Raw genomic sequence first — 24,995 nt, 5'->3', positions numbered from 1 at the left:
CTGAGTCCAGAAGGGACTGTGCTAGGGGTGAGAAAGGAGCACTGGCCAGTGACCCATCCTGTCCTTGACCTCTCTGATGAGGCTGCCAACCAGGGGCTCATATACTGACTGTAATGAAAGGGATTTTTTATTTTTTTGGCTGCTGGGATTACAAATGCATTTCACATGGGCCACAGAAGAGATGACAACAATTTCTGATTGATGCTGACCTGATCGAATAAAGGATCTTCCCTCTGCAAACTCTTTGAGCCACCGATCATTAGTTCCTGCTCCATTTCAAGCCACTGCCCAGCCTTTTGTGAGAGTCCAACAATCTGAGCCAGGGACTTTCTTATTGCCCTTTTTGCTTCCTGAAGGACTGTGGGCTGGAATCCATCTGGGCCCGATGCCTTGTCTAGACCTTCCCATTTCTAATTGCCTCATTACTGATTCCTGGAGCTTTTGAAGCATGATCACACCTGTTGGCAATGGAAGCACCCAGGTCTTGACTGAGAGTGTTGTTTGGGAGGGGGCACAGGGTCATTGCTTTCCTGTTAGTTCGAAGCCAGAAAGGTTGGTTGGAAGTTTAGCCAGTCCCTCACTTTGAAGAGCTCTGACCAGTCAGCCTGTCAGCTCATCAGCCTCACAAATGCGGTCATTTAAAATAAACAAATCAAAGGAGACCTAACTTATGCCCACCCTGGCCTTGTGGCCCCACTAGGCAGCTTGTAAAGCATCAGCATTTCAAAGCAGCAGGGAAATAAAAATAAAAGAAACACACACCCCCAGGGCTGGTGCAAGGATATTTTGCGCCCTAAGCGAAACTTCCACCTTGCACCCTCCCCTCCCCACACAACATTGCTTATTATAAACTTTCAAAAATGAATGCTACATAATGTGGCATTGTTCATTAGAATAAATACATGTTCGGCTTGAAAAAATATTAATTTCATTATTTAGTCTACATATTTAATGATAATAAATTGCCTTGGGTCTCCTGCACGTAGCTAGAGTCCCCCCTGCCCCCCCCTCACCCACACCCCATGGATCTGGAAAGGGCTGTTTTGGAGATCAGAGCACAGAGCTGAGAGTTGGGATCTGGCTGCTATTCTCAACCCTGGCACCAACTCACTGGATGACTTCAGGCAAGTTACTTCCCCATTCTGGGCTTCAGCTCCCCCCAGCGCTAAGGTGTGAAATGGTTCCTTGCTCCTGGGCTGGAAAATGTAATGCAGGCAGGAGTGGGTGAACTGTCTTCCCCACAGGTGTGAGGTGAGGTGAGGACAGAGTTCCAGCCTCTGTCATGACCGTCCTGGTTGCTTTACTCTGCCCCATGTCAATCACTGCTGAAGCTCCTTACTCAGAGAGCTCTGGCCCAGGGCAGAGGCATCAGTGTCGTTCTGGGCCTGATTTTCAGAGATGCTGAGCACCTGCAGTTCCCTCATGTCTGTGGGAACTCCAGGGTTCTCAGTACTTCTGAAACTCAGGGCAATTTATTTCGAATGCTGGGCCAGGACTGAGCCTGCAAAGGCAGGTTCATATACACCCCTCAGTCCACAGCAGATCTCCAATCAATAAAAATACAAGCAATCAGGAGAATGATGAGAGGCAGTTCGCCCAATGCTGGGAGTGGGGAGGATACGGCCCTAATGTGGTCACTAAACTTCTACCTAGTAAAGTTATTGGTGCATCTTCTGTCATTCAGTGGGAGAACAAAAAGCTCTTGGGTGCTGCAGCCTGCCCAGGGTTCAGCTGCACTTAACCTGAGTTGCTCGCCCACTTGCAGTGGCTGTGCACCAGGCAACTGGTCACCCATGTTACATGAAAATCTGGCTCTGATGGTGTCGTAATTAGACTTAACAGTTACTGCTGCATTTCCTAGAGCTGTTGTCCCAGGCTGACTGCAGACTCAGGCAGACAGAACTGTGTCAGCTAGATGCCCATCACCATTGGAAGATTTTCCTTATAGCCATAAGGGCTCGAGACAGCCGTGTTTCTTCACTGAAAGCTTGCAGTGTGCTGCCCCTGAATCCCAAATTAATACCTTGTGTGGGCAGATGCACAGCTCAGGGCTTGAAGGCCTCCAGTCTAAAGGTCTGAGCCAGCGCAGAACTAGGAGTGTCGATCTTCTGTGTTCAAAGCAGGACTCCGACAATGACTCCCCAGGTGACCTTGGGCAAGTCACGTCCCTGTTCTCTGCCTCAGTTTCCCCCAAAATGGGGCTCTATTTACCTGCTCCACAAGGCTGCAGGGATGGATGAGGATGAAGCCTTGGAAGGTGGCACGTTCTGAGGACGGGTATACTTTTGGAGCTCTTTAACCATGTATCCTCTGGCAGGGCCATGTTCCACTCCTGCAGGTGGACCAGTGGCCATGGTCTCCTCCTTCCTTTCCCCCACTCCTTCCCCTCCCGCTCCCCCCACCGCTGCATTGCTGTCAATAGGGCCAGCTGCAGGAGGGCTGATGTCACTCACTCCGATCTACAGCTGGCAGCCCTTGGCCAGCAGCCACTGCTGCGGCAGGGGTTCCGGGACTGCCAGAGCCGGAGAGAGCGGGCTAGGGAGCGATGCAGCAGCCTGGGGGCTCATGGAGGAGGCAGCTCCAGACTGGCATGGGGGGCACGGGTGGGCAGTGATGTGGGGCGTAGCAGAGGGAGGCGGCGGGGCATGCAGTTGCAGAGGATGCCCATAGAGGTAGGTGCTAACGCGGCTGCAAGCGGCCAGTCCCTCCACTGGGAGCAATAGTGTAAAATAAAATTTTTGGGCACCGCTTTTTGGTGCCTCCAAATCTTGGTGCCCATGGCGACCGCCTAGTGGTTACACTGGCCCTGCACCCCCCTCTTCACTGCATGTGGGTTTCAAATCCCCAAGGGTGTTAACTAGGGCACCAGTGTTACCAGAGGTTCTTTCAACCCAAAGCTCTTGGTAATTTTGTGCAAGGTGGTGTCAGGAAATAAATCAGGGGAGACACAGCCGTCCGACCGATAGATGGCTGGCACAAACAGGACAACTCAAGAGTGATTTCACCTAAAGCTAAACTTTACTTAGTCTCAAGCACTTACACATGTCCGCAATGGTTAATAAAACACCCCCAACCCTTGATAATTACCAAAGCTGAGTGTGGCTCTTGAGTGACACAGTGGCAGGCTTCCAGTGGCCAAATCTTCCGTCTGCCGGTGGGGACCGCAAGATGTATCCAGAAGGAGTCCAAAAAGAGCCCAAAAGAGTCCCCAAACGAGTCCAACTATCTCAAGCTTTTCCCCTTATTTATACATTAGTAATAGAATGACATGTCCTTTAAAGAAAGCTTGTTAAGTAAGCGGTTCCAATGGGCAAGCAAGAGGCTCCTTCTGATTAGCGATTAACCAGGTGTGGGTTTTCCCAGAGTTTGCAGCCTTGAGACCCCAACAGACATTCCGGGGGCACATCCTGCTCTTTTAAAATACATGTATCAGCAACTTCAACACAATTCTTACCAGGAAGGACGCAGGGTCAAGCTGCCCTTTCTGTGGCACCCCAAAACTCCCCCTCCCTCCTGCCTTGGTCAAGCTTAGACTGCTGAATGGCCAATTTACAGCTTGCTGACTAGGCTGCCTTTAACAATAAGCCATAGTGGTTTCAGGCACTTTACTGGTTTGCCAAAGTCTCCCCATACACCAGCACTCCAGGACTTCCAACTACAGGCCACCCTTGGTGATGTGCTGAGTACCCAGTCAGGGTCCTGTTTGCCTTTCACTCTCACTGCAGTCCGGGCAAGCTCTAATGGAGAAAGCAGGGGTGTGTGTGATAGACTAGCTAGATGAAGAGTATGTGATGGCGTTGTGTGGCATAAAAGCTTTATCAGCATGAGTTCGGGATGCAGTGTCTAAAGGGTTAAATATTTTACATGCAGGTTCAATGTTACTCTAAATCATCCAAGGGGGCTGGAGAATTTAATGGCCACCAAAAACATGGTGCGTCTATGTCTCAAAGTTTCACATGCCTGGAGTCAGTACATAGATGAAGGGCATCTGCAGCCCCCAAACTCTCCTAGCTAAAGGGCAGTGGCTGACTTGGGTTAAATCCTGTTTCCTCTTATTGCAGGAAACCATATCTGATGCCTTACAGGAATCAACTGCTCCTCTCTAGCTCCTTCTCTGTCTCCTGCCTGCACCAGTGACTTTGCCATAGTAAAGCTTGTGTTTTGTCTCCTTGCAGACAGCCCGTCCGCTCCAGTCAATGTCACAGTCAAACATCTGAAGGCCAACTCGGCTGTTGTGACCTGGGATGTTCTGGAGGATGAAGTTGTTATTGGATTTGCAATCTCCCAGCAGGTATTCTCCCCATATGGCCCCCTCAGCTCTACTCCACCTGCTTTGGGCGTTAGGAGCAGGGAAGAAAGGGCAAACTCTGGATTTATCATGGTGCAGCCCGCCCCGCCTGCAGCTCTCACAAGGCTCTTGCAGAGCTCTGACACAGAATCAGCCTCTTCCTTCACCTTAACCCATTTCCATGGGTTTGGATTTAGGACATGCCCCAAATGTATAATCCTGGTGACAGAGAAGAACTGCACACTGACAGGAGAGTAGACAAGTTAGCATCAGCCAGGATGATTACCCCCAGGGATAGGGATGACCGTGCAAAGCAACTCATGGTCTTCACAGCAAAGGGACTGAGCAGGGGAATTGATCTATCAGCGAAACGCCCCTGGGGGATTCAATGGTTCAGGAGACTGGAGATGGATAGGGGAGTCCTCCAAACTAGCCCATCTCCACCTCCTGCCCCACCCAGCTCTTAGTTACATCTCATGGCAGGGAAAGCAGTTATAGCTATGCACACAAATCTGCTCAGGGCCAGAGGCTGCCCCCAGTCATGTCCCTGGGAGTTTTGCTGCTGACTTCAGTGAGAGCAGGAGCAAGCCAGAACGATTTAATGCCTTCACGCTTCCAGGGCCCAAAGGTGACTAGGCAGAAAATGCAACCTGACAGCGCTAGCATCAGCCCCAAATCTCGGCAATAGCTCTGCCCAGTGGGTAAGTGCCAACAGGGAGTGAACAATGAGAAGCTTCTGCATGGGGAAGATGAGAGCACATCTCTTTAAAGCCAGCACTGGGAGGTTGCCATTTCATTCACAGAGGATGAGATTCATGCAGAGGCCAGCACAAAACATCGGCACCATGACATCTCTGAGGAGCCGGGGACACTAGAGGGGCCGAGGCCTTGTGCTGGGCTCTGCACAGGATGAATTTCACCCAGAAGCTCCAGATGCTTTGAGCGGAATTTGTGGCTCCTGCTCTGTTGTGACGTTATACAAGCTGAAGCTAGTGAGCGAGCTCCTGGGAGATGGCACGTGTTACCAGGTGATGCGAGCCTTGCACAGCCATGCCCTTAGGGTATGGATAAATACTAGAGAGATCCAGAGTCTGAACCATTCATCCAACTGGCTCTGAATCTCAAGGGAAATGGAACCGGCCCCTCTCCACTAAGCCTTTACCAGGTCACCTTCTCTACAAGGAGCTGGAGTTGGAGGAGCGAGTGGCTGTCACCTGCACCCATTGCATAAAAGCAGCTGTAGCTGGTCTCATTGCTTGAGAAACCAGTGATCAGATTAGAGCACACGTCTTTCCTCCTACGCACGGGCTAGGGGGACTTTAAATGGCAGCACTAAGGTGCTGTCAGGGGCCCTGGGGAGCAGTGGAAAGCGTCTATGTAGCAAGGCGTCCGTCACCCAGACAGAACCCTCCCTCTGAGCGCCTGTGCTTTCCTGCCTTGGGCTTGCAGAAGAAGGATGTGCGGATGCTGCGCTTCATCCAAGAGGTGAACACCACCACCCGCTCGTGCGCCCTCTGGGACCTGGAAGAGGACACTGAGTATATTGTGCATGTCCAGTCCATCAGCATCCAAGGCCAGAGTCCAGCCAGTGAACCCGTCCTCTTCAAGACCCCCAGGGAAGCCGAGAAGCTGGCCTCCAAGAATAAAGGCAAGTGTGGGCGAGTTCTTACATGGCCCCTTGGGCTGCCCCAGATGCAGCGCAGTGTTGCCCAGCAAAGTGAGACACAGTGCCTGGTGCATTCAAAACTAAGACCAGCCGAGCTAAATGCAGGCAGGGCTAAATTTGCTTGTTGCAGTCCCATTGTAGTCAGTGGGATCAGACCCGTGTAACTACACACAGGAGTGAGCATGGGGGATATGCAGACGTAACACATCAGCAAAGTGTATCGTGTCCTGGGACTCTATTAGCCTGCATGTTACACACAGGTTCTAGAATTTCTGTTTACATTCTCCATGGGTAGTTGTTACTGGCCCACAGAAACGTTTATGAGCCCAAGGCTAAGGCTCAGGAGTTGGGAGTTCTTGGATGGTGGAAATACTGTGACAAGACCTGATCTCTGGTCGGTTCAGCTCCCTGAGGCAAAAATAGAACGTCAGTGAAAAACACCAATACAAAAATGAGACCTCGGGCTAATCCTCAGCTGGTGAAAGTTGGTGTGGCTCTGCTGACTTGAAGCTATGCCGGTTTTCACCAGTGGAGAACCTGGCCCTCATTGTTTATTCAGGCTCTGCACAAATGCTGGGGAACAAACAAAAAACCAAACAATTCACGGGTGCCCATGTTAGTGAAAGTGTCTGAAGATGACATGATGGGGTCAGACACAGGAATGCTCCTGGCCTCACCAGCCCCCTGAAGTCACTGGCAGCTTCTGCTCATCTCTCACTCTCTCCCCATGACTGAGATGGGGTGTTCTAGAGGAAACTAACAAGGGTCAGATTGGAAACTGAGATGTAGAGGGAAAATCCTCCTTCTTTCATCGCACTGCCCCAGGCCATTCAGTCCCCTGTACCTGTAAGGCCAAATTCTGAGGTCAGACTGAGTCTACAGGGAGTGATGGCAATTTTATACCTTCAGATGGCTCCCTAAATGTGCATGTTACACCAATTTATGCTCCTTCAGACTCAGCCCCTCCCACTGGTGTGCAATTCACCCCGCCTTTACATCACTTCTGAGTCAATGCATTGGGTCTCGCTGAGTGTGAATGAGTCTAGAAGAGGCTTAGCTGGTGTAACTCATGTCAAGAAGCCAGAAGTGAGGTGCGCAGCATGGAAAGCAACTGATAGGGCGGAATAAGGATGTGTAAATTAAAGGAGGCCGTCCCTTTCTTATTGCATCTTCCAGCTGCTGGGCAAGCAAGTTCCCTCAGCCTAGACTCCCTTAAACTCACACCAGTAAGTGGGATAAGCAGCACTAAGAGAGTTTAAATGAGTGTAGAGGAATCTAAGGCATACCAGCTACACATCTCAGACTGCAGTGTCAAGACTGGGATACTCCCTAATGGTAAGGACACAAGAATCCTTGCTGGTAACGTGACTTTTGTATATCACATTAACCACAGCAAGACTGGCCTGTTTAAGTAAAATTATGAACCCCAGTAGAACCTCAGCCGCTAGTGCTCCTAGCACCTGAATCTCCATTGCTCTTTCCTCAGGGGGTAGCTTAGAGGCAGAGGGAATGAGGACTGTTCTCAGGACTAGTGTCTGGCAGAAGCATGCCAATCAGCCCAGCAAATGAAGAGTGCCAGGGGAAATTCTTGGTCAGGCTCTGCACGCAGTTTGGGATAGAACTCCTGGGGATCCATGCCAGGGACGCTACAGCAGCATTAAGATGAGGCTGTGAGAGACTCACTAAACCTCCCTGCACTTGGATTCTAAGAGACACCAATGGATATCCTGCTTTTTTAAAATCTGAAATGTTTCTGCCAAATCAGTTACGGCCAGTCAGGGAAATGCTTTTTAATTTGTCCCTTCTGAGCAGACATCCAGCCAAAATCAGATGATGCCAAGGCAGGTCAAAGAGATGTTTTGCAGCAGCAAGGCATTCTAAAGAACAGGGGACAGGGAGGAGCAGGAGTCCAGGTTATAAAGGGTTACTAGATGATTAGGTTAGGCCATATTGTATTGCAGGGTTCTCATCCATGGTTCCTAGGATGCTGTGAGTTCTTGACTCTTTCAGCTGAAATGATTTGGAGCCTGTCAATAGTGAATTGCTGTTCATCTGAAAACACTGAGAAGAGCATTGTCTGCTTCCCAGGAGATCTGAACTGCAGTCTTCTTGGTCCTCCAAGGCCAGGGCTGTACATTATGGCTTGTGAAGAGGTACTATTCATTCCTGCATCCTGCAACTCTGCTGAAAAAGATTATGCCAACCCTGCATACTACAGGACATAAATCCTGAGCCGGGCAGGCAGGAATTCTGCACAGAATAGTGATGCGATGGCTAGAATACACCATGTGGAGATACTCCAGTGATGGGTGCTACAGAAAACTCTAAGAGAGAGAAAGGAACGGGGATGCTAGCAGCTGACTGAGGCGTGATGACTCTGGACAATTCATGCTACTTTTGAACCTTGTGCACTCACCGTCCAAGGCTGGGGCACATAGTAAAACGAGTGTCCAGTGAGAGACTTTAATGTGGTCAGCTGGGGTTTACATTTTCAAATCTTCCAAGGGGTTTTCAGATCTGCAGCCACCCAGCTTTGCTCACTAAATAGCTGTGATTTTAGGGGGAGGGGAAGGAGCATGTGAAAGGAGCAGGCAGCGTCTGACTGAACTCATTACACAAATGGAACTCATTGTCTCTCTCTCCCCTGTGCAGATGAGGTGACGATGAAGGAGATGGGGAAGAACCAGCAGCTGCGCGCTGGGGAAATTCTCATCATTGTCGTGGTGTTATTCATGTGGGCAGGTTGGTAGCAGTTCCTATGACGAAGGCATGTAATGTCCCCGAGTCATGTGTGGGTGTGTGTAAGAATATACACCCATGATGGCCAGGAAGAGATATGCAGAGTAATCCCTACCCCTGCCCCCTGTATACAGCATTGCACATTTGGATATAAGTGCATTTCACCTTCCTCTGTCGCATCAGGTATTGGCGACTGCTGGAGGCAGGAACTGGACTGGCTGAAGTAGTCTCATTTAGTACAGTAGGAGGTAGTATAATGGATTTAATGAACCAATTGTCTGATCTGCCGTGGTAAATCCTATATTCTCAATCCTTCCAGAAAAAACTTGATGGTAATCCCCTTAACCCCACACCAGAATCCAGCCCCTTCTGTTTCATTAACAGAACGCAGCCCAAGTGAAGTGTGCCACTGTCACTATATCTGGCCCATTACATGCCTGCAGGTCACACACAAGCCAGTAATTCTTCTGAAGAGGTGCGGCGGTATTCTAAAGACAAACATCACAAATCAAGAGTGAATTTAAACCTCCTGTCTCACTCTCAAGCAGCCGTCATTCTATATTTACTAAAACCCACGTTTGAGACCTATTACGATTGAACTGTTAAAAGAACAAATGATCTGGAGCTGCCAAACATAAAATATCGGGTCAGCAATGAACCTGAATCCTCTTAAAATCTGGTATAAGAAAAAGAATCGTTTACAGAGCAAATTTCCCACACATCTGAGAGCAAACTGGTCAACTCTGTACTATTATCGATGAGGCTATGGAAAGGATGAAGACTCTGTGAGCAACAGTCTGCAAAGGTCTATGAGTGGTCTAGGATGAAACTGTACAAGGAAATGCCCCAGTCTGAAGAATGTGTGTGTGTGAGAGAGAGAGACAGACCTCCACTACAGGGCTTCAGTGACATCAGCCTAAATTAGATGATTTAATGGTCCCTTCTGGCCTTAAAATGTATGAACCTATGGGTGGGACAAGGGAGGGAGGACAAGGGCAAGGGAGGAAAAGGGTAAATTTGTAGCAACGACAAGTAAGCTAAATGCCAAAAGTAGCTGCTGAGTGCTCAGCACTTTTTGAAGTCCAGCCACGTGTTTTGCCTAAATGTGGACTTAGGAACCTAAACCCATTTTTGAAAATCGTGGCTTGATCTTGCAGACCTCATGCAACAAAAAATCCCATTGATGCAATGGGAGCTTTGCTGCATCAGGGCTACAGGTTCAGGGCCCATATGATTTAAAAGGCAATACTGTAAGGTCAGATCCACAGCTGTGGCTGAAGAGTGCTTGGTGCTGTGGCAGGATGGAACAAAGATCCCCTCTGCACTTTTTCAATCCTGGAGCACTTTGCAGTGGGATTGGGCCTAGAAGAGTGCCCACGGGATTTTCTTAGACAATAGTGGCTTGGAAGGGGCCGCTAACAGGTGAGTCAATAAATCATAGAAGATTAGAGTTGGAAGAGACTTCAGGAGGTATCTAGTCCAACCCCCTGCTCAAAGCATGACCAGCCCCAACTAAATCATCCCAGCTAGGGCTTTGTCAAGCCAGGCCTTAAAAACCTCTAAGGATGGAGATTCCATCATGCCCTAGGTAACCCATTCCAATGCTTCATCACCCTCCTACTGAAATAGTTTTTCCTAATATCCAACCTAGACCTCCCCCACTGCAACTTGAGACCACTGATCCTTGTTCTGTCATCTGCCACCACTGAGAACAGCTGAGATTCATCCTCTTTGGAACCTCCCTTTAGGTAGTTGATGGCTGCTATCAAATCTCCCCTCACTCTTCTCTTCTGCAGACTAAACAGGCCCAGTTTCCTCATCCTCTCCTCATAAATCATGTGCCCCAGCCCCCTAATCGTTTTCATTGCCCTCCGCTGGACTGTTTCCAATTTGTCCCCACCTTCCGTGTAGTGGAGGGCCCAAAACTGGATGCAATACTCCAGATGTGGCCTCACCAGTGCAAAATAGAGGGGAATAATCACTTCCCTCGATCTGCTGGCATTGTTCCTACTAATGCAGTCCAATATGCCATCAGCCTTCTTGGCAACAAGTGCATACTCTTGACTCATATCCAGCTTCACATCCACTGTAATCCTCAGGTCCTTTTCTGCAGAACTGCTACTTAGCCAGTCTGTCCCCAGCCTGTAGCAATGCATGGGATTCTTCTGTCCTAAGTGCATGACTCCACACTTGTCCTTGTTGAACCTCATCAGATTTCTTTTGGTCCAATCCTCCAATTTGACTAGGTCACTTTGGACCTTATCCCTACCCTCCAGCATATCTACCTCTCTCTGCAGCTTAGTGTCATCTGCAAACTCCACCCTGGCATCAAAATCCTTCCATACAATTTAGAAAAAGAAATAAACCACCCAGGGACATCAGGAAAGCAAAGAATTCCCCATTATGAGTTTGAGATCAGATCTTCTGCTGGTGTAAACTGGAATAACCCCTCTGAGCTACATCGGTTTATACCAGAGGAGGACCAGGCCCATCTGTTTTAATCTAGCAAATGTATGAAGAGAGTGCACCCTTACTCCTTTGATCAGCCTGGAGCTTTCAGCATTCTCAGCAGCCAGCACTATGGCTTGCCCCGCTTGGGATCAGGATGCCATGAGTTAACGGAAAAGAAAGTTTGTGCTTGTTTGTTTTCTGTATAGAGCGCCAGCTTCCTCTGGCCTCTGTTCAGCAGCTGCCTCTGCTGCAACATAAAACATTCATGAAACAGCACAATGTTTTACTCGTGAGCCGCATAGTCACATTGGTCGGGGGAAGATATTTCAGGTGAAAAAAGGGAACTGGCATGCAAGGAAATTTACGGTAAAGTAGATTATATAACCCATAAAGTACAGTCGGTATTTACTCCCATTGTCCTGATAATAGGAACATTCTACATAGTTGTGTGTGCAGAAAAACTGCAACTGTTGGAAAGACGCCAACTAAAGCTAGAGATGTGTGGTTGAGGGGACAATCCTCAGCTATCTTTCAAGAACGTGCCAGGGGGCTCATAGGAGAGGATAATATATTTCTCTCTTTTGCTTAGGTGTTAGAGCAATGTGGGATAGTTCTGTCCCTTAACTCTTGGAGGCTGGAGACTTTCCCTATGAAATATGGATTCTGGACAATGGGTTCATTCTTCAGCTGTGCCTGAGCTCCAGTCAGTCAGGGATTGTGAGAACTGAAACTCCTTCACCCTAGCCATGCCATCAACATGCTCCCTATGCCCATAGCTGTAAAAGGGGGTGGCATAGTCTGCTATGGCAGCTCTGTGCCACCCTTGGATTTCCTCATGCTGGGGGAATCCTCGGCTGACTGCTGAAGCTGACTTTACAGTCCCTTTGCATGACTTGAGCAGGATCTGGAATGCTGCCTGGCTTTTGTAAGACTAACCACCTTAACATTCTTATAATTTTGTGTGTGCGCATATTTTCTTATTTATTAATAAAGCCCTGAAGATTGATAGGGTTTGAAGGGTTAAATCATGTCCTCAAGAGACTGTAGGCTTAAATCTCTGTGGTGTAAATTGCTGACTTCAGTACTGCTGTGTCAAATTTACACCAGCAGAGGAGCTGGCCCAGGCCCATTTATGCTAAACTCAACTGAGATGAGATTCCTCTTTCCCGCCCCCAAGATGAAATCGGGTCACAAATCTGAGATCTGACAACAAATTTTGGTTAATAATCATTTAAATAAAAAGACAGGGGTCTTAATGGTGTCCCGTCTTGTTCCCCTGGATTCTTTCCAACTGTAAGTGAACCCAGAGGGACTAGCAGCAACCAGATAAGATTCATATATAATTTTTTCCACTGGAAAAAACTTGAGTTTACCATGCATTGGTACCTGCTTTCCACAGGGCTAGATTGGGTTCCAGTCACTGTCTCCAATCTCTGATCCTTTAAAATAGTTAGATAAAGAAGTTACTGTCTCTGCACGTTAAGAGCTAAATCTCCTGCCCTCTAAGAATCATTTGGGGAGTAAAATAATTAAGTGAGATAAACCTTTTTAGCTAATCTAGACAAGTAATTAAGCTTCATCTTCCAAAACTCAGCTCATAATGTGAGCACAGAATTGTCCAACATCCTGAAAGAGGCTTTTAAATTCCCTTTCTAGACAAAATGACTGCCATTTACCAAACGTGGGTGGGTAAAAAAATTCTCAGTGGAGCTGATGAACTATTTACAAAGTTTCATTCTGACTGTGACTTTTCCCAGCCCTGTGGCAGAGCCATCTGAGAGTCAAGTACGGAATTATTGGTGAATGGAAACTACAGTTAATCTGAGTGTACATCCATGTTCACTTTATACACTAAGCTTCTCTGATGGCCCAGTGCAGTGGGCATGACTTGGTGTCAAGACCTGGGTTCTAGTACTGGCTTTGCCTCACTTTGCCTACATTTCTCATCTGAAAATGAGAATGATGATACTTTTATGCAACCGTCAGCATGTCTTCCCATGGCTGACAATTTGCTTGCATGCAAGAAAGAACTTGTATAACAGCACTACCTGGTGACAACTCCCATAACAACACCTATCACTGTTAAGTGCTTTGAGATTGACAGATGGAAAACTCTATATACATGCAGAGTATTACTGTTATGTGAGTTGGATCCTTTTCCAGTAGGCAAGAAGCAATGGCCTTATCAGTTGCCCTTCCTGCCACCTCTGTTACTTTGCACTGGAAACCGGCAGGCAGAAAGGTGGTTATTTGGTCAGAACATAACACAAAAGCCGCTGTGAAAGACATTTTCACTCTCCTCATTCATCATGGCTGCCCCTGCTTTGTTCTCCACACACCTAAATGTGTGGGAGGATATTTCCGTTGGCAGCTCATCTTGTTGTAGGTGTCATATATTTGCAGATGTTGTCCTGCTGAACAGGAGACTCTGGTTTGTTTCATCTGCAGGCAGATACAGGTCATTCATCACATCCTCTAGCTCAACTGCACCCCTCTTTGCTTCAGAAAAAGAAAGCTTTGAGGACACATTTCCAACTAATGGGAATTCCAAATATGCCCCTGTGTTTGCAAAGCAAAGGTCACACTAAACCTCCTAACATGGTCTGTGTAAACTGCTATCCAAAGGGGAAAGCTTAAAACATTTGTCCTGTTTAATGAGAGGGAAGTGGGAGTACAAGTAATCTCCTGACCTTGTCTGACTGGGTTAGAGTGGAATTTGGCACTGTGAAGGAAGCAGCCAGAGCCTGACTAGTCATATTAGAAAAGGATCTTTGGGACTTGGTATCAATGCTGCTGAGGTCTCTGCCACAAGGTGCACAGCAGCAGGCTAGTGGGCTCTGATCACTGCAGGTTCCAAAAGCCTGGCTCATTCATGTGACCTCTAACTTTTTCCTGCTAGGAGTGATCGCCCTGTTTTGCAGGCAGTATGACATCATCAAAGATAATGAACCAAATAACAACAAGGAGAAAGCCAAGAGTGCGTCTGAGAGCAGCACTCCCGAGCACCAGAGCGGAGGGCTCCTGCGCAGCAAGGTAAGGTGCTATCGGCACACAGTGGGGGATGAGGCAGCCAATCAATTTCCAGCTGGGCTTCTGCTGAATTAACCTGAAAACCAACCTTCTGTTAAGGATCCCAGCTATAACATTCTCTCTGTTGGGCCAATGTGTAGAAGTGGGTCTCCCCTATGACAAGGGAAACAGCATGGCTTGAAAGCACAACTGCTGGTCAGGATCCTGGGTTTCGTTCCCAACTCTAGCTCTCACTAGGTGGCCTTGGCCAAATCACATAATCTCAGTGCCTCAGTTTCCCCCTCAGTGAAATTAGGGTAATAATATCAACTCACATTTGTAAAACATTTTGAGATCTTTGGATGAAAAGTGCTGTATTTGGGTGATGGACTATAATCTGAAAGTGGAGAGCCAACACTGCTATGTTCAGAACCCCACAGCAGTGATTACAGGTCAGAATGCTAGTGGCAGGGGGGATCTTATGGCTGTTCTCAGATAACAGTTTATCAGCTGTTTAAGAGATGGAGCTGCTATGAGGTTTAAGATACGTTGTGGCAAATGACATCAATAATGTAGCTAGAGCTGGGCAAATAATTTGCACCAAATCATTTATTCAATTAATTTAACTTTTTTTCCTGTGTCCAAATTGCTCAGGAACTGATCCTAACTGTCTTTCATTTATTTATTATTTGAAATTATGCACTAGTTCCTATTCCTGCTCATTTTTGAGCAGTTCATTGTGAGCATTCAGAGTTCAAGCTGTGTTAGTTACTTCTGATTGGGCACATGGGTCAACATGAGATATTCCCTATTCCCTCATTGGATGGATGAAACTCTGTAGAAGCAGGTGTGAGGCATGAATATGGATGGTTACGAATTCAAAACTCTGAACAAATATTCTACAGCAGCCATCCCATGAACCCTTCTGACACTTGGATGAATAAAGACACTTGCTAGGATGTTGTCAGAAAGTGGATGCAGAAGTGGCTTGAATGCAGCCAACAAGAATTGGAATTTTAAGAGAATTTTAGCACAGCAAGGACTGTCTTCTTGGTGTGTTTGTAAAGCACCTTGCACAGTGGGGTCCTGATCCATAGCTAAGGCTCGTAGGCACTACCGCAATACAAATAATAATTCAAAAATTTATTTTTCTTTTACTATTTACCCAGCTCTAAGCACGACCCTGATTTCCCATGAGATATAATCAAATCTGAACCTTATATTTTTATATTTATTGGCACCACTGTTGAAAATGATTTACATTTTACATCACAATATGAAGAGGCCTGTATCAAAAGGAGCTGTTCCTGATAATTCTTTGAAACAGGTTATGCAGAACCTCACCAGGATCAATTAAGTATGACATGGGCAAACCCTAGAGACTGAGGATAACTCAACAAGCAACAGGTCAAGGTTCTGATCCCGCAACTGTGCGGGGCTCACACAGCAATACTGAAATCAGTGTGGTTCTGTGTGGGCAGAGGAATCCCTCCTCAGCCAGTAACTTGCAGGATCAGGGCTTAACAAAACAATAGCAGGGCTCTCTCTGTGAGCTGCCAGTTTAAACATGCCACTTTCTTCCAGATTCAAATGCTTCCCTCCACTTTAATTTCTATAGTCCTAGATATCCAGGATGATTCGGGGATACCCATGGTTTGGAAAACAAGCAGCAGCTCCAAGTTTAATTCCAGAGAGATAAAGAAAGGGCTAGGGATGCAACCAAGCTGCCTAACATTTTTCGGTCCCCTTGGCTCTACGAATTTTGATGACACTTTGTTTCCAGCTCTGGCAGACTGCCCTTCTTGGTGATGAACTGGTACGGTTTAGGAAAAGGTGCTCAATATTTTTGTTAACTCTGCCGTTGCTGGCATTACTCCTGTCACGGTTTCTTCACCCTGCCCAGTGCAGCGGCAATTTACAACAGAGCGACAGCCTTAGCTCTATGTTTCACGATCCTTCTGTATCCACCCGCAATCCCTTGGGACCAAACATTTGCCCCAGCAACACTGAGCAGGCAGTAGACCCAGCTAGCTGGTGCGGAGTTTGCAGTTGTGAACGCTTGGCTTTCCCTGGGTGGGTTGTGCACCATAACTGGGCAGCAGGCTGCCCAAAGAAATAGGATAAAATTCTAATCCCCATTCGCTGGAGTAACACTGCTGTAAACTTCATTGATAGCATCTGAATTTGAGGTTCCATGCAGTTTATGTATTTCAGAAACAATGCTCATGCTAATAAGTCACACCATGACCATAACATACCCCTGGATTGGGCTGGTTTATCATTGTTCTACCCGTTGTGTATTCATTTACCTTTGTGCAAAGTGGGAGGAAATGCTAATCAAGCAGAATCATAACATTTTGCACTGGTGTAAACAGTTGCACAAGGTGCAGGCTGATGATAAATTGGGCCTCTAAAGTGCAGAGTCAAGTACACAGACTGTTTCTTTGCCCAGCAGTTGTAGGCAGTGTTAACGCCAGCCCCAACCCTGACCCATTTTCATTATGCAGCAGGGGAGAGGACCATTTACAAATTCACCACTGCACGGAACAAATCTCTGAGGGCTTTTCTTGAGTATTCTCTATGTTTTTCCCTCTTTTCCCCCTTCTCCCCTTCTTCTAGTTTCCAAAAAACAAGCCTTCAGTGAATATAATCGAAGCATGACGGCCTGCCATCCAATAGATGGACCCCATTTCTCGCTCTGCCTCTGCTTCTGAGCCCTGATGACTGGGGAAGTGAAATACTGTTGGAGTGGTTTGGAGAGGCCTACTGGTTGTCAAGTTCTGGCATAAATCTCCTTGCCCTTGCTCTGCAAAAGACAACTGGAGAGAGAAAAAAATAATCCTGGAAACCCCCCCGACATAAGCCACTGTTTGAGAAAGAAAAGCTTCTGTGAAACTGATGCCTCAGGCAATTCTGTATCAGACTCACAATTCACCCAGGCTGTAACAAATCCTAACAGACTCATCTTCCACCCTCCAGCCTCCTCTCTCTCCTGGAGCGATTTGTCTCTCTTTGGAGATCACAAAAATTTAAATTGTATTTTGCTTCACTGTTGCCACATGTTGACAGCATCAACATGGGCTCAGGCTGCATTTGCCATTTCTCTTCAGAGAAACGAGAAAGAAAAACTAGACAGTGGCAGAGAAAAGGATTGTGGCTGCTGTGTACTCTAATCTCACTCCCTAGCACTCATGTTTGGTGTGTAATACATTTTGCAGGTGGGATTTTTTTGTATGTTTGTTTTTAACAAAGGCACATTACAGTTTCCATCTGGATGGTCACTACTTTGCTGGCTGCTCTCCAGTTGAGATCTACAGCACTTGTCTCTATTTTTGCCATCTCTCCTGTTCTCCAATGCTGTAATCCATCCTAGGTAAGCAGGGTGGAATTCAAAACACCATGGGGCACAGATCAACAGAGACAAGAAGCCGACCATTGTTTTGATTCCAGGAGAACTTGGACCATTTCTTCATGATATTTATGACTGGGCCTTACTGATTCCACCTATAGTGTAACAAATGGTCCTTACAAAATGTAGCCAGTTAGTGGAAAAAAAACCCAAAAAACAAAGTCATGAATGGTTGCTATTCAAGGATACCAGGTTTCTAGTGCTGACAGCTATCCCATTCACTTCCAAAAGATCCCTGCCAATGATGGACAAGGACACTCCTTAAATAGTTACTTCTTTTACTGGGGTTCCAGTGAGTGGATCTGTTCTCCTTCCACTTCGTGTCTCCACTATTTATCATGACCCTGTGTTGCCAGGTGTCTGTTAAGAGTCCCTCCTCACTCCTCCACAAACGTAGAGAGGGAAGGGAAGCGTCTCCTCTAGTTTACTAGCTGCTTTATGTTCATAAGTTGACAAGTTCCCTGTGACTTGCAACGTTTTGAGACTGGTAGGGGAGAGGTCAGCAAATGGAAGAGATTTACTATCAGAGCTTTGCCAGCAGGCTTTTATATGTTTTTGTTTAATTATTCTACAAGGCCATTCCATACATGCTGGGGGATAACATGGGATCCTAATAATTCCATCAAATATTAAGATGGGTTGGCCCAAATAGGATTTAAATCCTCCCACTGCAAACAAATTTGCATTCAAGCAAGATAATGATTCAAAAGCCACTGCAAAGAAAACAAGCTGGCAGTCACTGCGTTCAGACATCTTTCCCCCTTGATATCCATTAGCCTCTCTCAAGTAGTCAGTCCAGGAGAAAGACACTGGGAGGTCTGCATGCAGAGACATTTTATAAACAAGGGCTTCCCCACTGCCAGTTTCAGGGAGTGGGGCCAGTCTAACTCATAGTTTCTAAATTGGATCTTTAGCCAAAAGCTACTCCCCACCACCAAGAGGGAGAGGTCAATACCTCTGATACAGTTGGAGCAATAAACACTTTTTAATGTACAATAAAAGATTCAAGGCACATCCTTCCTTGCAAATACCCAAGTTTAGTGATAACTCCTCTTGGTCTACACTGGGGCAAAATGCATGAAATAGAAGGTGGGGACCTTCTACCCAGATCTGAGGGATCATGAATTTAGGTGTTTTCTCCCTCTCCCTAGTTGCAGGAAGCAGTAAAGGTTCAATGGGGGGGTTAACTTTCATTAGGCTGTGGGCTAAGATGAGCAAGAAGCGACAATGTAAGTAGAGCCACAGCCCTACTTAGTCAGTAGATGTCTACAGGAATGTCTCAGGCTTAGTACGCATCTTATGAGAAAGAAACGTCATTCAGAATCCATAGCCTACCTATAAAGGAAGACTTAGAACAGATAGTATGGCATGTACAAAATGAGAAGATGTTCTGTCATAATCTTGGTGCAGACAAGCAAACAAGGCCCTAAACTCTAACCTAGCTGCTGCTGTGGAAAGTCAGCCTGGGTAAATTATCAGGGTGATGTTTTTTATACAAAAATGTTTCTGGGAATGCAGAAAACATTCCCCATTTTTGAAAGTAAGTGTTATTGTTTCCTAGTGACAGGTTTTTAAGCTATTTCTATTCCAACAGTGACGTGCTTGCTGTTAGAGATGAAGAAATTAAAATGTGAGGCATAGATGCTTGTTCACAGTTGAGTATTCAAGCCATGATGTGGCAGCTGGCAAAAGGAGTGTATCATTATGCTCCGTAACTGCAGGTTTTAAAGGTAAGGTAATAATGCTATTAACGAGAAAAACAAATGTAGGCTAGGAAGCAAATCCACTCGTACCAGAAAGGAATTCCAAGCTATCAAATGCAGCTGACTCCCTTAGTTCCTGAAAACATCTGCATTATCAACTGAAGGGATTTAATAAGAATATACTTTATCTAAAGAGGCGCTACATACGGAAAGGAGAGAGATCGAGACATATAGGCCCTTCTGAAAATTTTACTCATTTTCAAAAGCAACTTAGGTGCTTAGAAGCCCAAGTCTCATTCAATATAATTTAGGCTCCCAAGCACTTGTCACTGTTGAAAATGGAACGCAGACATCTAAGTCACTCAGGCACTATTGAAAATGTTACCCTTAATCAGGAAAAAGGCAGTGCATTAAGAAACAAACATGCATTTAAAAAAAGAAAAAGTGTATGCTCTGCAATCACCTTAAAGGATGCCCAGATTTTCCAGTGTGATTTTGCTTGTAAAGTGTAGTTTTTGCTGTATGCTAAGGAGCAAGCAGGAGTGCACTAGAGTGAAGGGATTCCAAAGAGCCCCGCAATAAGTGATTTTCCACTGAACATAAAAAACAAAACAAAACAAAGCAAACATCTAAATGGCTCTGCTGATGGTGTGCAGTCGCTGGAGACTAATTCAACTGATTTCCAGGAACCAACAACGCATAGTCGATGTGCACAATAAAGGAATAAGAGAAAAGTACCTCCGGGCCAGCGTATGTCTAAAGTTAAGCACCACTTACTTTATTTCTTAAAAGCACAATAATCCTGTGCTTATAGGCACTAATTTAGTCAGTATATTCCTCCCCCACATAAGAGTTTAGTGAAACTGTACCACAGAGGGCAATGTGGAGTAAACAGTTCAATATAGGGCGTCCTTCCAATTCACAATCATAACTGCCATCAACTTCTCAGTCACTTCCCCCGTACGCTAAGAAACAGCACAAACTCTGTTCCCTCATTCTTTTAAGAAAAATTAGAACATTTATGCATTTTAAACAGACAGTTAATTAGTGGAGAACACACCTACATGCCTGAAAGTGTCTGTAGAATCTCAGTTGCTAACAATTTACTAGAGGAGATGTGAATGGGGAGAAAACAGATTTTAATTCTAGTATTTGCCTAAGATATTAAAAGTCATGTCATTCAAAAGTGTATATCACAGCACCACATACATTTCAGAGATGTAAGATGTGGGCAGTAGTATGCTTCATCAGATTTCAGTTCCTAGCAGACAAAGAGGGAAGGGAGTTCATTGTGCACGTTGTGCCATATGTAATTTCCTCCAAATCTGCAATAAGGCTTACTATCACAATGTCCTAAACTATCATTGATTTACCTGTATAGAGACCACTAACAGACTCGCTAACTACTATATGTGGTGAATCTTCTTTGTTTGTTAAAGCAACATTCTGATCGACAAAATCACTATGTTAAAACGTCGTCTACTTTCTCCATGGATCTCCCCCTGCTGTGAATTCAGTCATATCCGCTGACCATACAGACTAAAATAAGCATTTCCCTACTTTTTAGTCCTCTTAGCCCACCCACCTATGAGAAAGTGAGCTGCATTCCATTCTGGCTCACGCATCACCATCAGTTCTGTTTAACTAAGTTCCAACTGCAGAACCTTTATAATTAGTGACAGAGCCAGGAAAGGCACAGCTTGAATTTCAGATCCCAGATGGAGTCACAGGGCTGGCAGCTAGAACAGCCATCTTTTTCCTTTCAAGCTGAAGGAGTCTGATGTGGAGCCACAGAGAGAGACAAAAATGACGGAACCTCATGATGCCATTTTTCACTTTTCAGCATCTCACTGTCCTTTTAAACTGATAAGGAGAAACTCACCTGATGCAACCAATTGCTAAACGTAATGTATTTATATCCGCAATACCCCTTTCTCAGCTGGTGTAACTGACATGCCCTTAAATCAGATCAGATTCCCTTGACTTTTAAACTAGAGGGAAGTGAGAGGTTAAAGGAGGAAGTTTATCAACTTTTATGACAAGTTCTAGTACACATTTTATTTCCGTCCTTTTACAATTACACTGCAGCAAAAAGATTTGGCAGGAAGGTCCGATCGACTGCTGAGAGAGGAGAACAGCTAGAACTTGTAGTTCATTAGCTTTGGGGGTCATTATTGACTTGCTGTTGCTATAAAGAGTGCAACACAATGGTGAATGCTCTTACTAGAACTGAAGTTGTAAAACATTTAATCACAGGGCTCAGATCTTCCTTTGGGGGTAGGGGATGTCTAGCACAATGGACTACTCCATTCCTCATTGAGGCTACTGGGCACTACCACAGTGGACATAATAGATAATAAAGCCCCTACCTGTATTCCAGAAGTGAATATGTAATTTGTCCTGCCATGAGCATTACATATACAATCTCTCTTTTTCTGCCCTTGCAGCACCTCTGAGGTACAGTATGTACAGTTATGAAGAACGAAATCTTTAGCAATAAGACTGTCTGTGAACCTGGAGTCTGTAGAAAATGCAAAGCTGCCCTATGGCAGCTCCAATGTGTGTGGGAGAAATATTAAGATCACAAAACACAGATTTAGAAGGAAGTCCCCACATCCGCCTACTCTTCTCCAGCCCAGCAGAGCCAGCCCTAGACACAGCACATATTGTACAGACACCACCATCCTCTCAAGTGAAAGATCTTACAACATGTTTCTTGTTCAGAGCCATTTCATGGTCTCAGCATGGCTAACTGGTAATAGAACAACTGCTTTAAGAAAAGGCTAATACAAATAGTCTCCTGACTGCTGTGTATAGTTTAATATCTGCTTTACAAAAGAAACATAAAATCTAAGAGGGGCTAGCATGAAAAATTTTTGGAAATCTTCATACATAAAGGAGTACAGCTTCTAAGCATGCACTGTCTTACAGAACTGCTTGCTTGTATCCTTCCCACTCCCTGCCCCAGCTCTGAAGTGCCAAGGCTGATTGTTAGTGACTATCAATCACTTGTTGAGATAGGACTGAAGCATCCAGGCTGTGCCAGTCTCAGCCTGACTCCTACAACATCAGCTAACCCAACACTACTTCTTAGCTTTTTGGGGGAAGTATCATTAGCTGATGTGCCTTTGCCAGGGGAATGGGCTCTGCAATTTAACTCATATTACTATGGACACTACTTCCTCTTGCTTTCTTTTCCAAACACTCTAGAAAAAGATTAATCCAAGAGCTCCTGCCCCTTCTTTATTATACAAGTGATAGGAACAGGTAGGCTTTAGCAACAAAATCCTCAGCAAAGGGATGTCTTTTAGGACCACACACAAATAACTCCCTTTCGAGATGCACAGCCAAAAAAATACGTGGGGGACTCACTGACTTACAAGACAATGGCCATTGTAAGAATGGTGCTAACAATCTCGCCTCCCCAGTCAGTAGCTGCCATGCGATACGACTTTCCCATTCTATGCAAGGCTCCCCACAAGTAGGATTTAGAGTGCTAAAATCACAAGAGATGCTATTCTGGTTTTGGGATACTTCTGATTGGAGAGATTTTCTAAAAGATGCATGTTTCAGCTGTTGTCATAGCCTAAAAAACTGGGCACACTCCCACCTCAGCCTTTACAGACTAGTGGCAAATTGACACACCCTTATAATAGCCTTCCTGGGACTCCATGGTGGCAGGCAAAATATTCTCTTTCATTAACACATGCAGTATATAGAAGTTAGAGCAAGGGGCTAGGAGTCAGGCAGACCTAGGTCCCAGTCCTAGCTCCACTGTTGACTCACTGTGTGACTCTGGGCAAGTTACTTAACCTCTCTGTGCCACAGTCACTTCACTTATAAAACGATGATTAATAAGGTGAGTGAACTGTTAAGCCCCTAGAGATCCAAAATTGAAAGGTGCTACACAAGGGTAAAATATAGTACATGAACACAGAGGGAGACACTGAAAAAGAAAACCTGGGCATAGTGCTATTTTTTTTAAATTACATTAGCAAAATCTGCCACGAGACAATCTGATAAATGGGGAAAGACTGAGATTTGCCAAATGGTTCTGACTTGTTCAACGCTTTGCTCTGGTCATTTTTCCTGTCAGCTGCCAGAGAAAATCAGGGCGTGAAGTTGACTCCATGTTGCTATTACTCCATGTACTGTACTCAAGAAATAATTTTGTCAACCACTGTTGATGGATTGCTTTATAAATGCTTTACATAGAGCATTTAGGGGAAACAGTTATACAGTCTGTGCTTAACGGTCCTTTAATACAGTAGAAAAGAACTACTGTAACACACAAAGCTACCACGGATTCTATTGATACTTTCTCATTTAAAATGTATTCATAAATTCTAGTTTTCATTCAGCACCTTCCATGTAACTAAAAGAAAAATCTGCCTGAACCAAACACTCACGGCTGGACAAAAATTGGTTAAGGGATGTGGAACAGAAGTGTACTCCTGCATATTTGAGGTGATCTCTTCCATTAGGAGTTTTTATAAAAATGATGGTCACCCACACACAACAGTCAAGTTTTTGTTTAGAGGGGTAAGTAACTAGTAAGAATAAGAGGTGGAGGTTTAAAGGCAGTCTGAGTATGTGTTTGAGGCTATAAAGTCTGGTGAGAGAATCTAACATTGCAGTGGTTGAGTTGCTCCTTCTCAGGGAAGTTGATTTTAGCTACAAGGGAACTTCCTCCTAGTTAAGCTGCCAAAGCTACAGAGAACTATGGGATGTGCCTAGTAACAATGGGATTTCTATGTGTTTACTTACTACCACACAACTGACAAATTATGGAATAAGTCCCATTCCTCAATCCACAGCTACTACAAGACAGGTCTTTTGTGGAGGAATGGTGATAAGTGATGCTAGCTAAGCCTGGGCCCCTCCTTAGACCCAATATACCATACTGACACAACAAATAAGGCAATATGAAGTCCTACGTCTGAGGCAGAGAGAGCTGCTCTGCCAGCTGCTCCACATTTGTTTGTTAAGCTTTTTAAAGTCCCTGAAGTAGTTTGTATGAGATACACGTCACTTTAAATTTCTATAAATACCTAGATGGGAATAATAAATGTATTCAGTTCAATAAATTATCTTCATTTTTCACTTGTCGATTTTACAATGTGTTGTTGCTCTGCCCCACGGACTAGGTTAGAACTACACAATGCAAAGCACTAAGCAAATCTGCTATTTACACCGAGACAGCTGATGAGCCAAGAGCAGGTAAGGAGGCCATTGTTAATCATTCACTCCACCTCATCCTACAAGGAAGGAAGGTGCCAGTCCAGCAGCCCTTTGTTCTGGCACTTGCTAGATAGGGTGGTCATGAAAGCTTCATCTTTCTCCACTGCAGTGACCCCGGCTATCTTGGTTAACTTGCCTTTAACAAAAATAAAAAGCCTCCTTGAAGAATTTGTTTATCGTAAGGGGACACGAGAGCAGAACACACCCACTTAACTGTTGATGGGGTCCAAGAAAGGCTTTGTGCAGCGCAAGAGCCAATATGGACTCACCAGAAAATAGGTAAGTGACTAAGGAAGCATTCACGTCAAGGCTGCTATTAAACATATGGAGGAAGCTACACGTTCTCTCCTTGCTGTTTGTTTAGATCTCTCTACTGTCTTCACTTCAGACCATCAGACCAGCTCTCCAACTAGAGCAAGTTGGCTCCTTTAGCTACAGTTGCTGTTATTCCTGAAACATGGGTAGGAAACTACATGGCAAGAAAGGGCA

The 24,995-nt window shown here is 45.5% G+C and overlaps 1 protein-coding gene across 1 annotated transcript in view; it reads left to right on the top strand.

The window, feature by feature from the left end:
• Positions 1-24,982, top strand: part of FNDC5 (fibronectin type III domain containing 5) — a 37,889-nt gene extending 12,907 nt beyond the window's left edge. The window contains exons 2-6 of the mRNA XM_030538896.1: positions 4,176-4,291; positions 5,738-5,936; positions 8,607-8,696; positions 14,044-14,177; positions 16,773-24,982. Of these exons, the coding sequence (XP_030394756.1) occupies positions 4,176-4,291; positions 5,738-5,936; positions 8,607-8,696; positions 14,044-14,177; positions 16,773-16,814 (581 nt within the window). The 3' untranslated portion in view covers positions 16,815-24,982. The remainder of the gene's footprint in view (positions 1-4,175; positions 4,292-5,737; positions 5,937-8,606; positions 8,697-14,043; positions 14,178-16,772) is intronic.
• Positions 24,983-24,995: the final 13 nt, after the last annotated feature.

This window comes from Gopherus evgoodei, chromosome 20, assembly GCF_007399415.2.
Source record: "Gopherus evgoodei ecotype Sinaloan lineage chromosome 20, rGopEvg1_v1.p, whole genome shotgun sequence".
Taxonomy (NCBI): domain Eukaryota; kingdom Metazoa; phylum Chordata; order Testudines; family Testudinidae; genus Gopherus; species Gopherus evgoodei.
The sequence above is the reverse complement of the archived record's forward strand: the minus strand, read 5'-3'. Positions and strand labels throughout refer to the sequence as shown.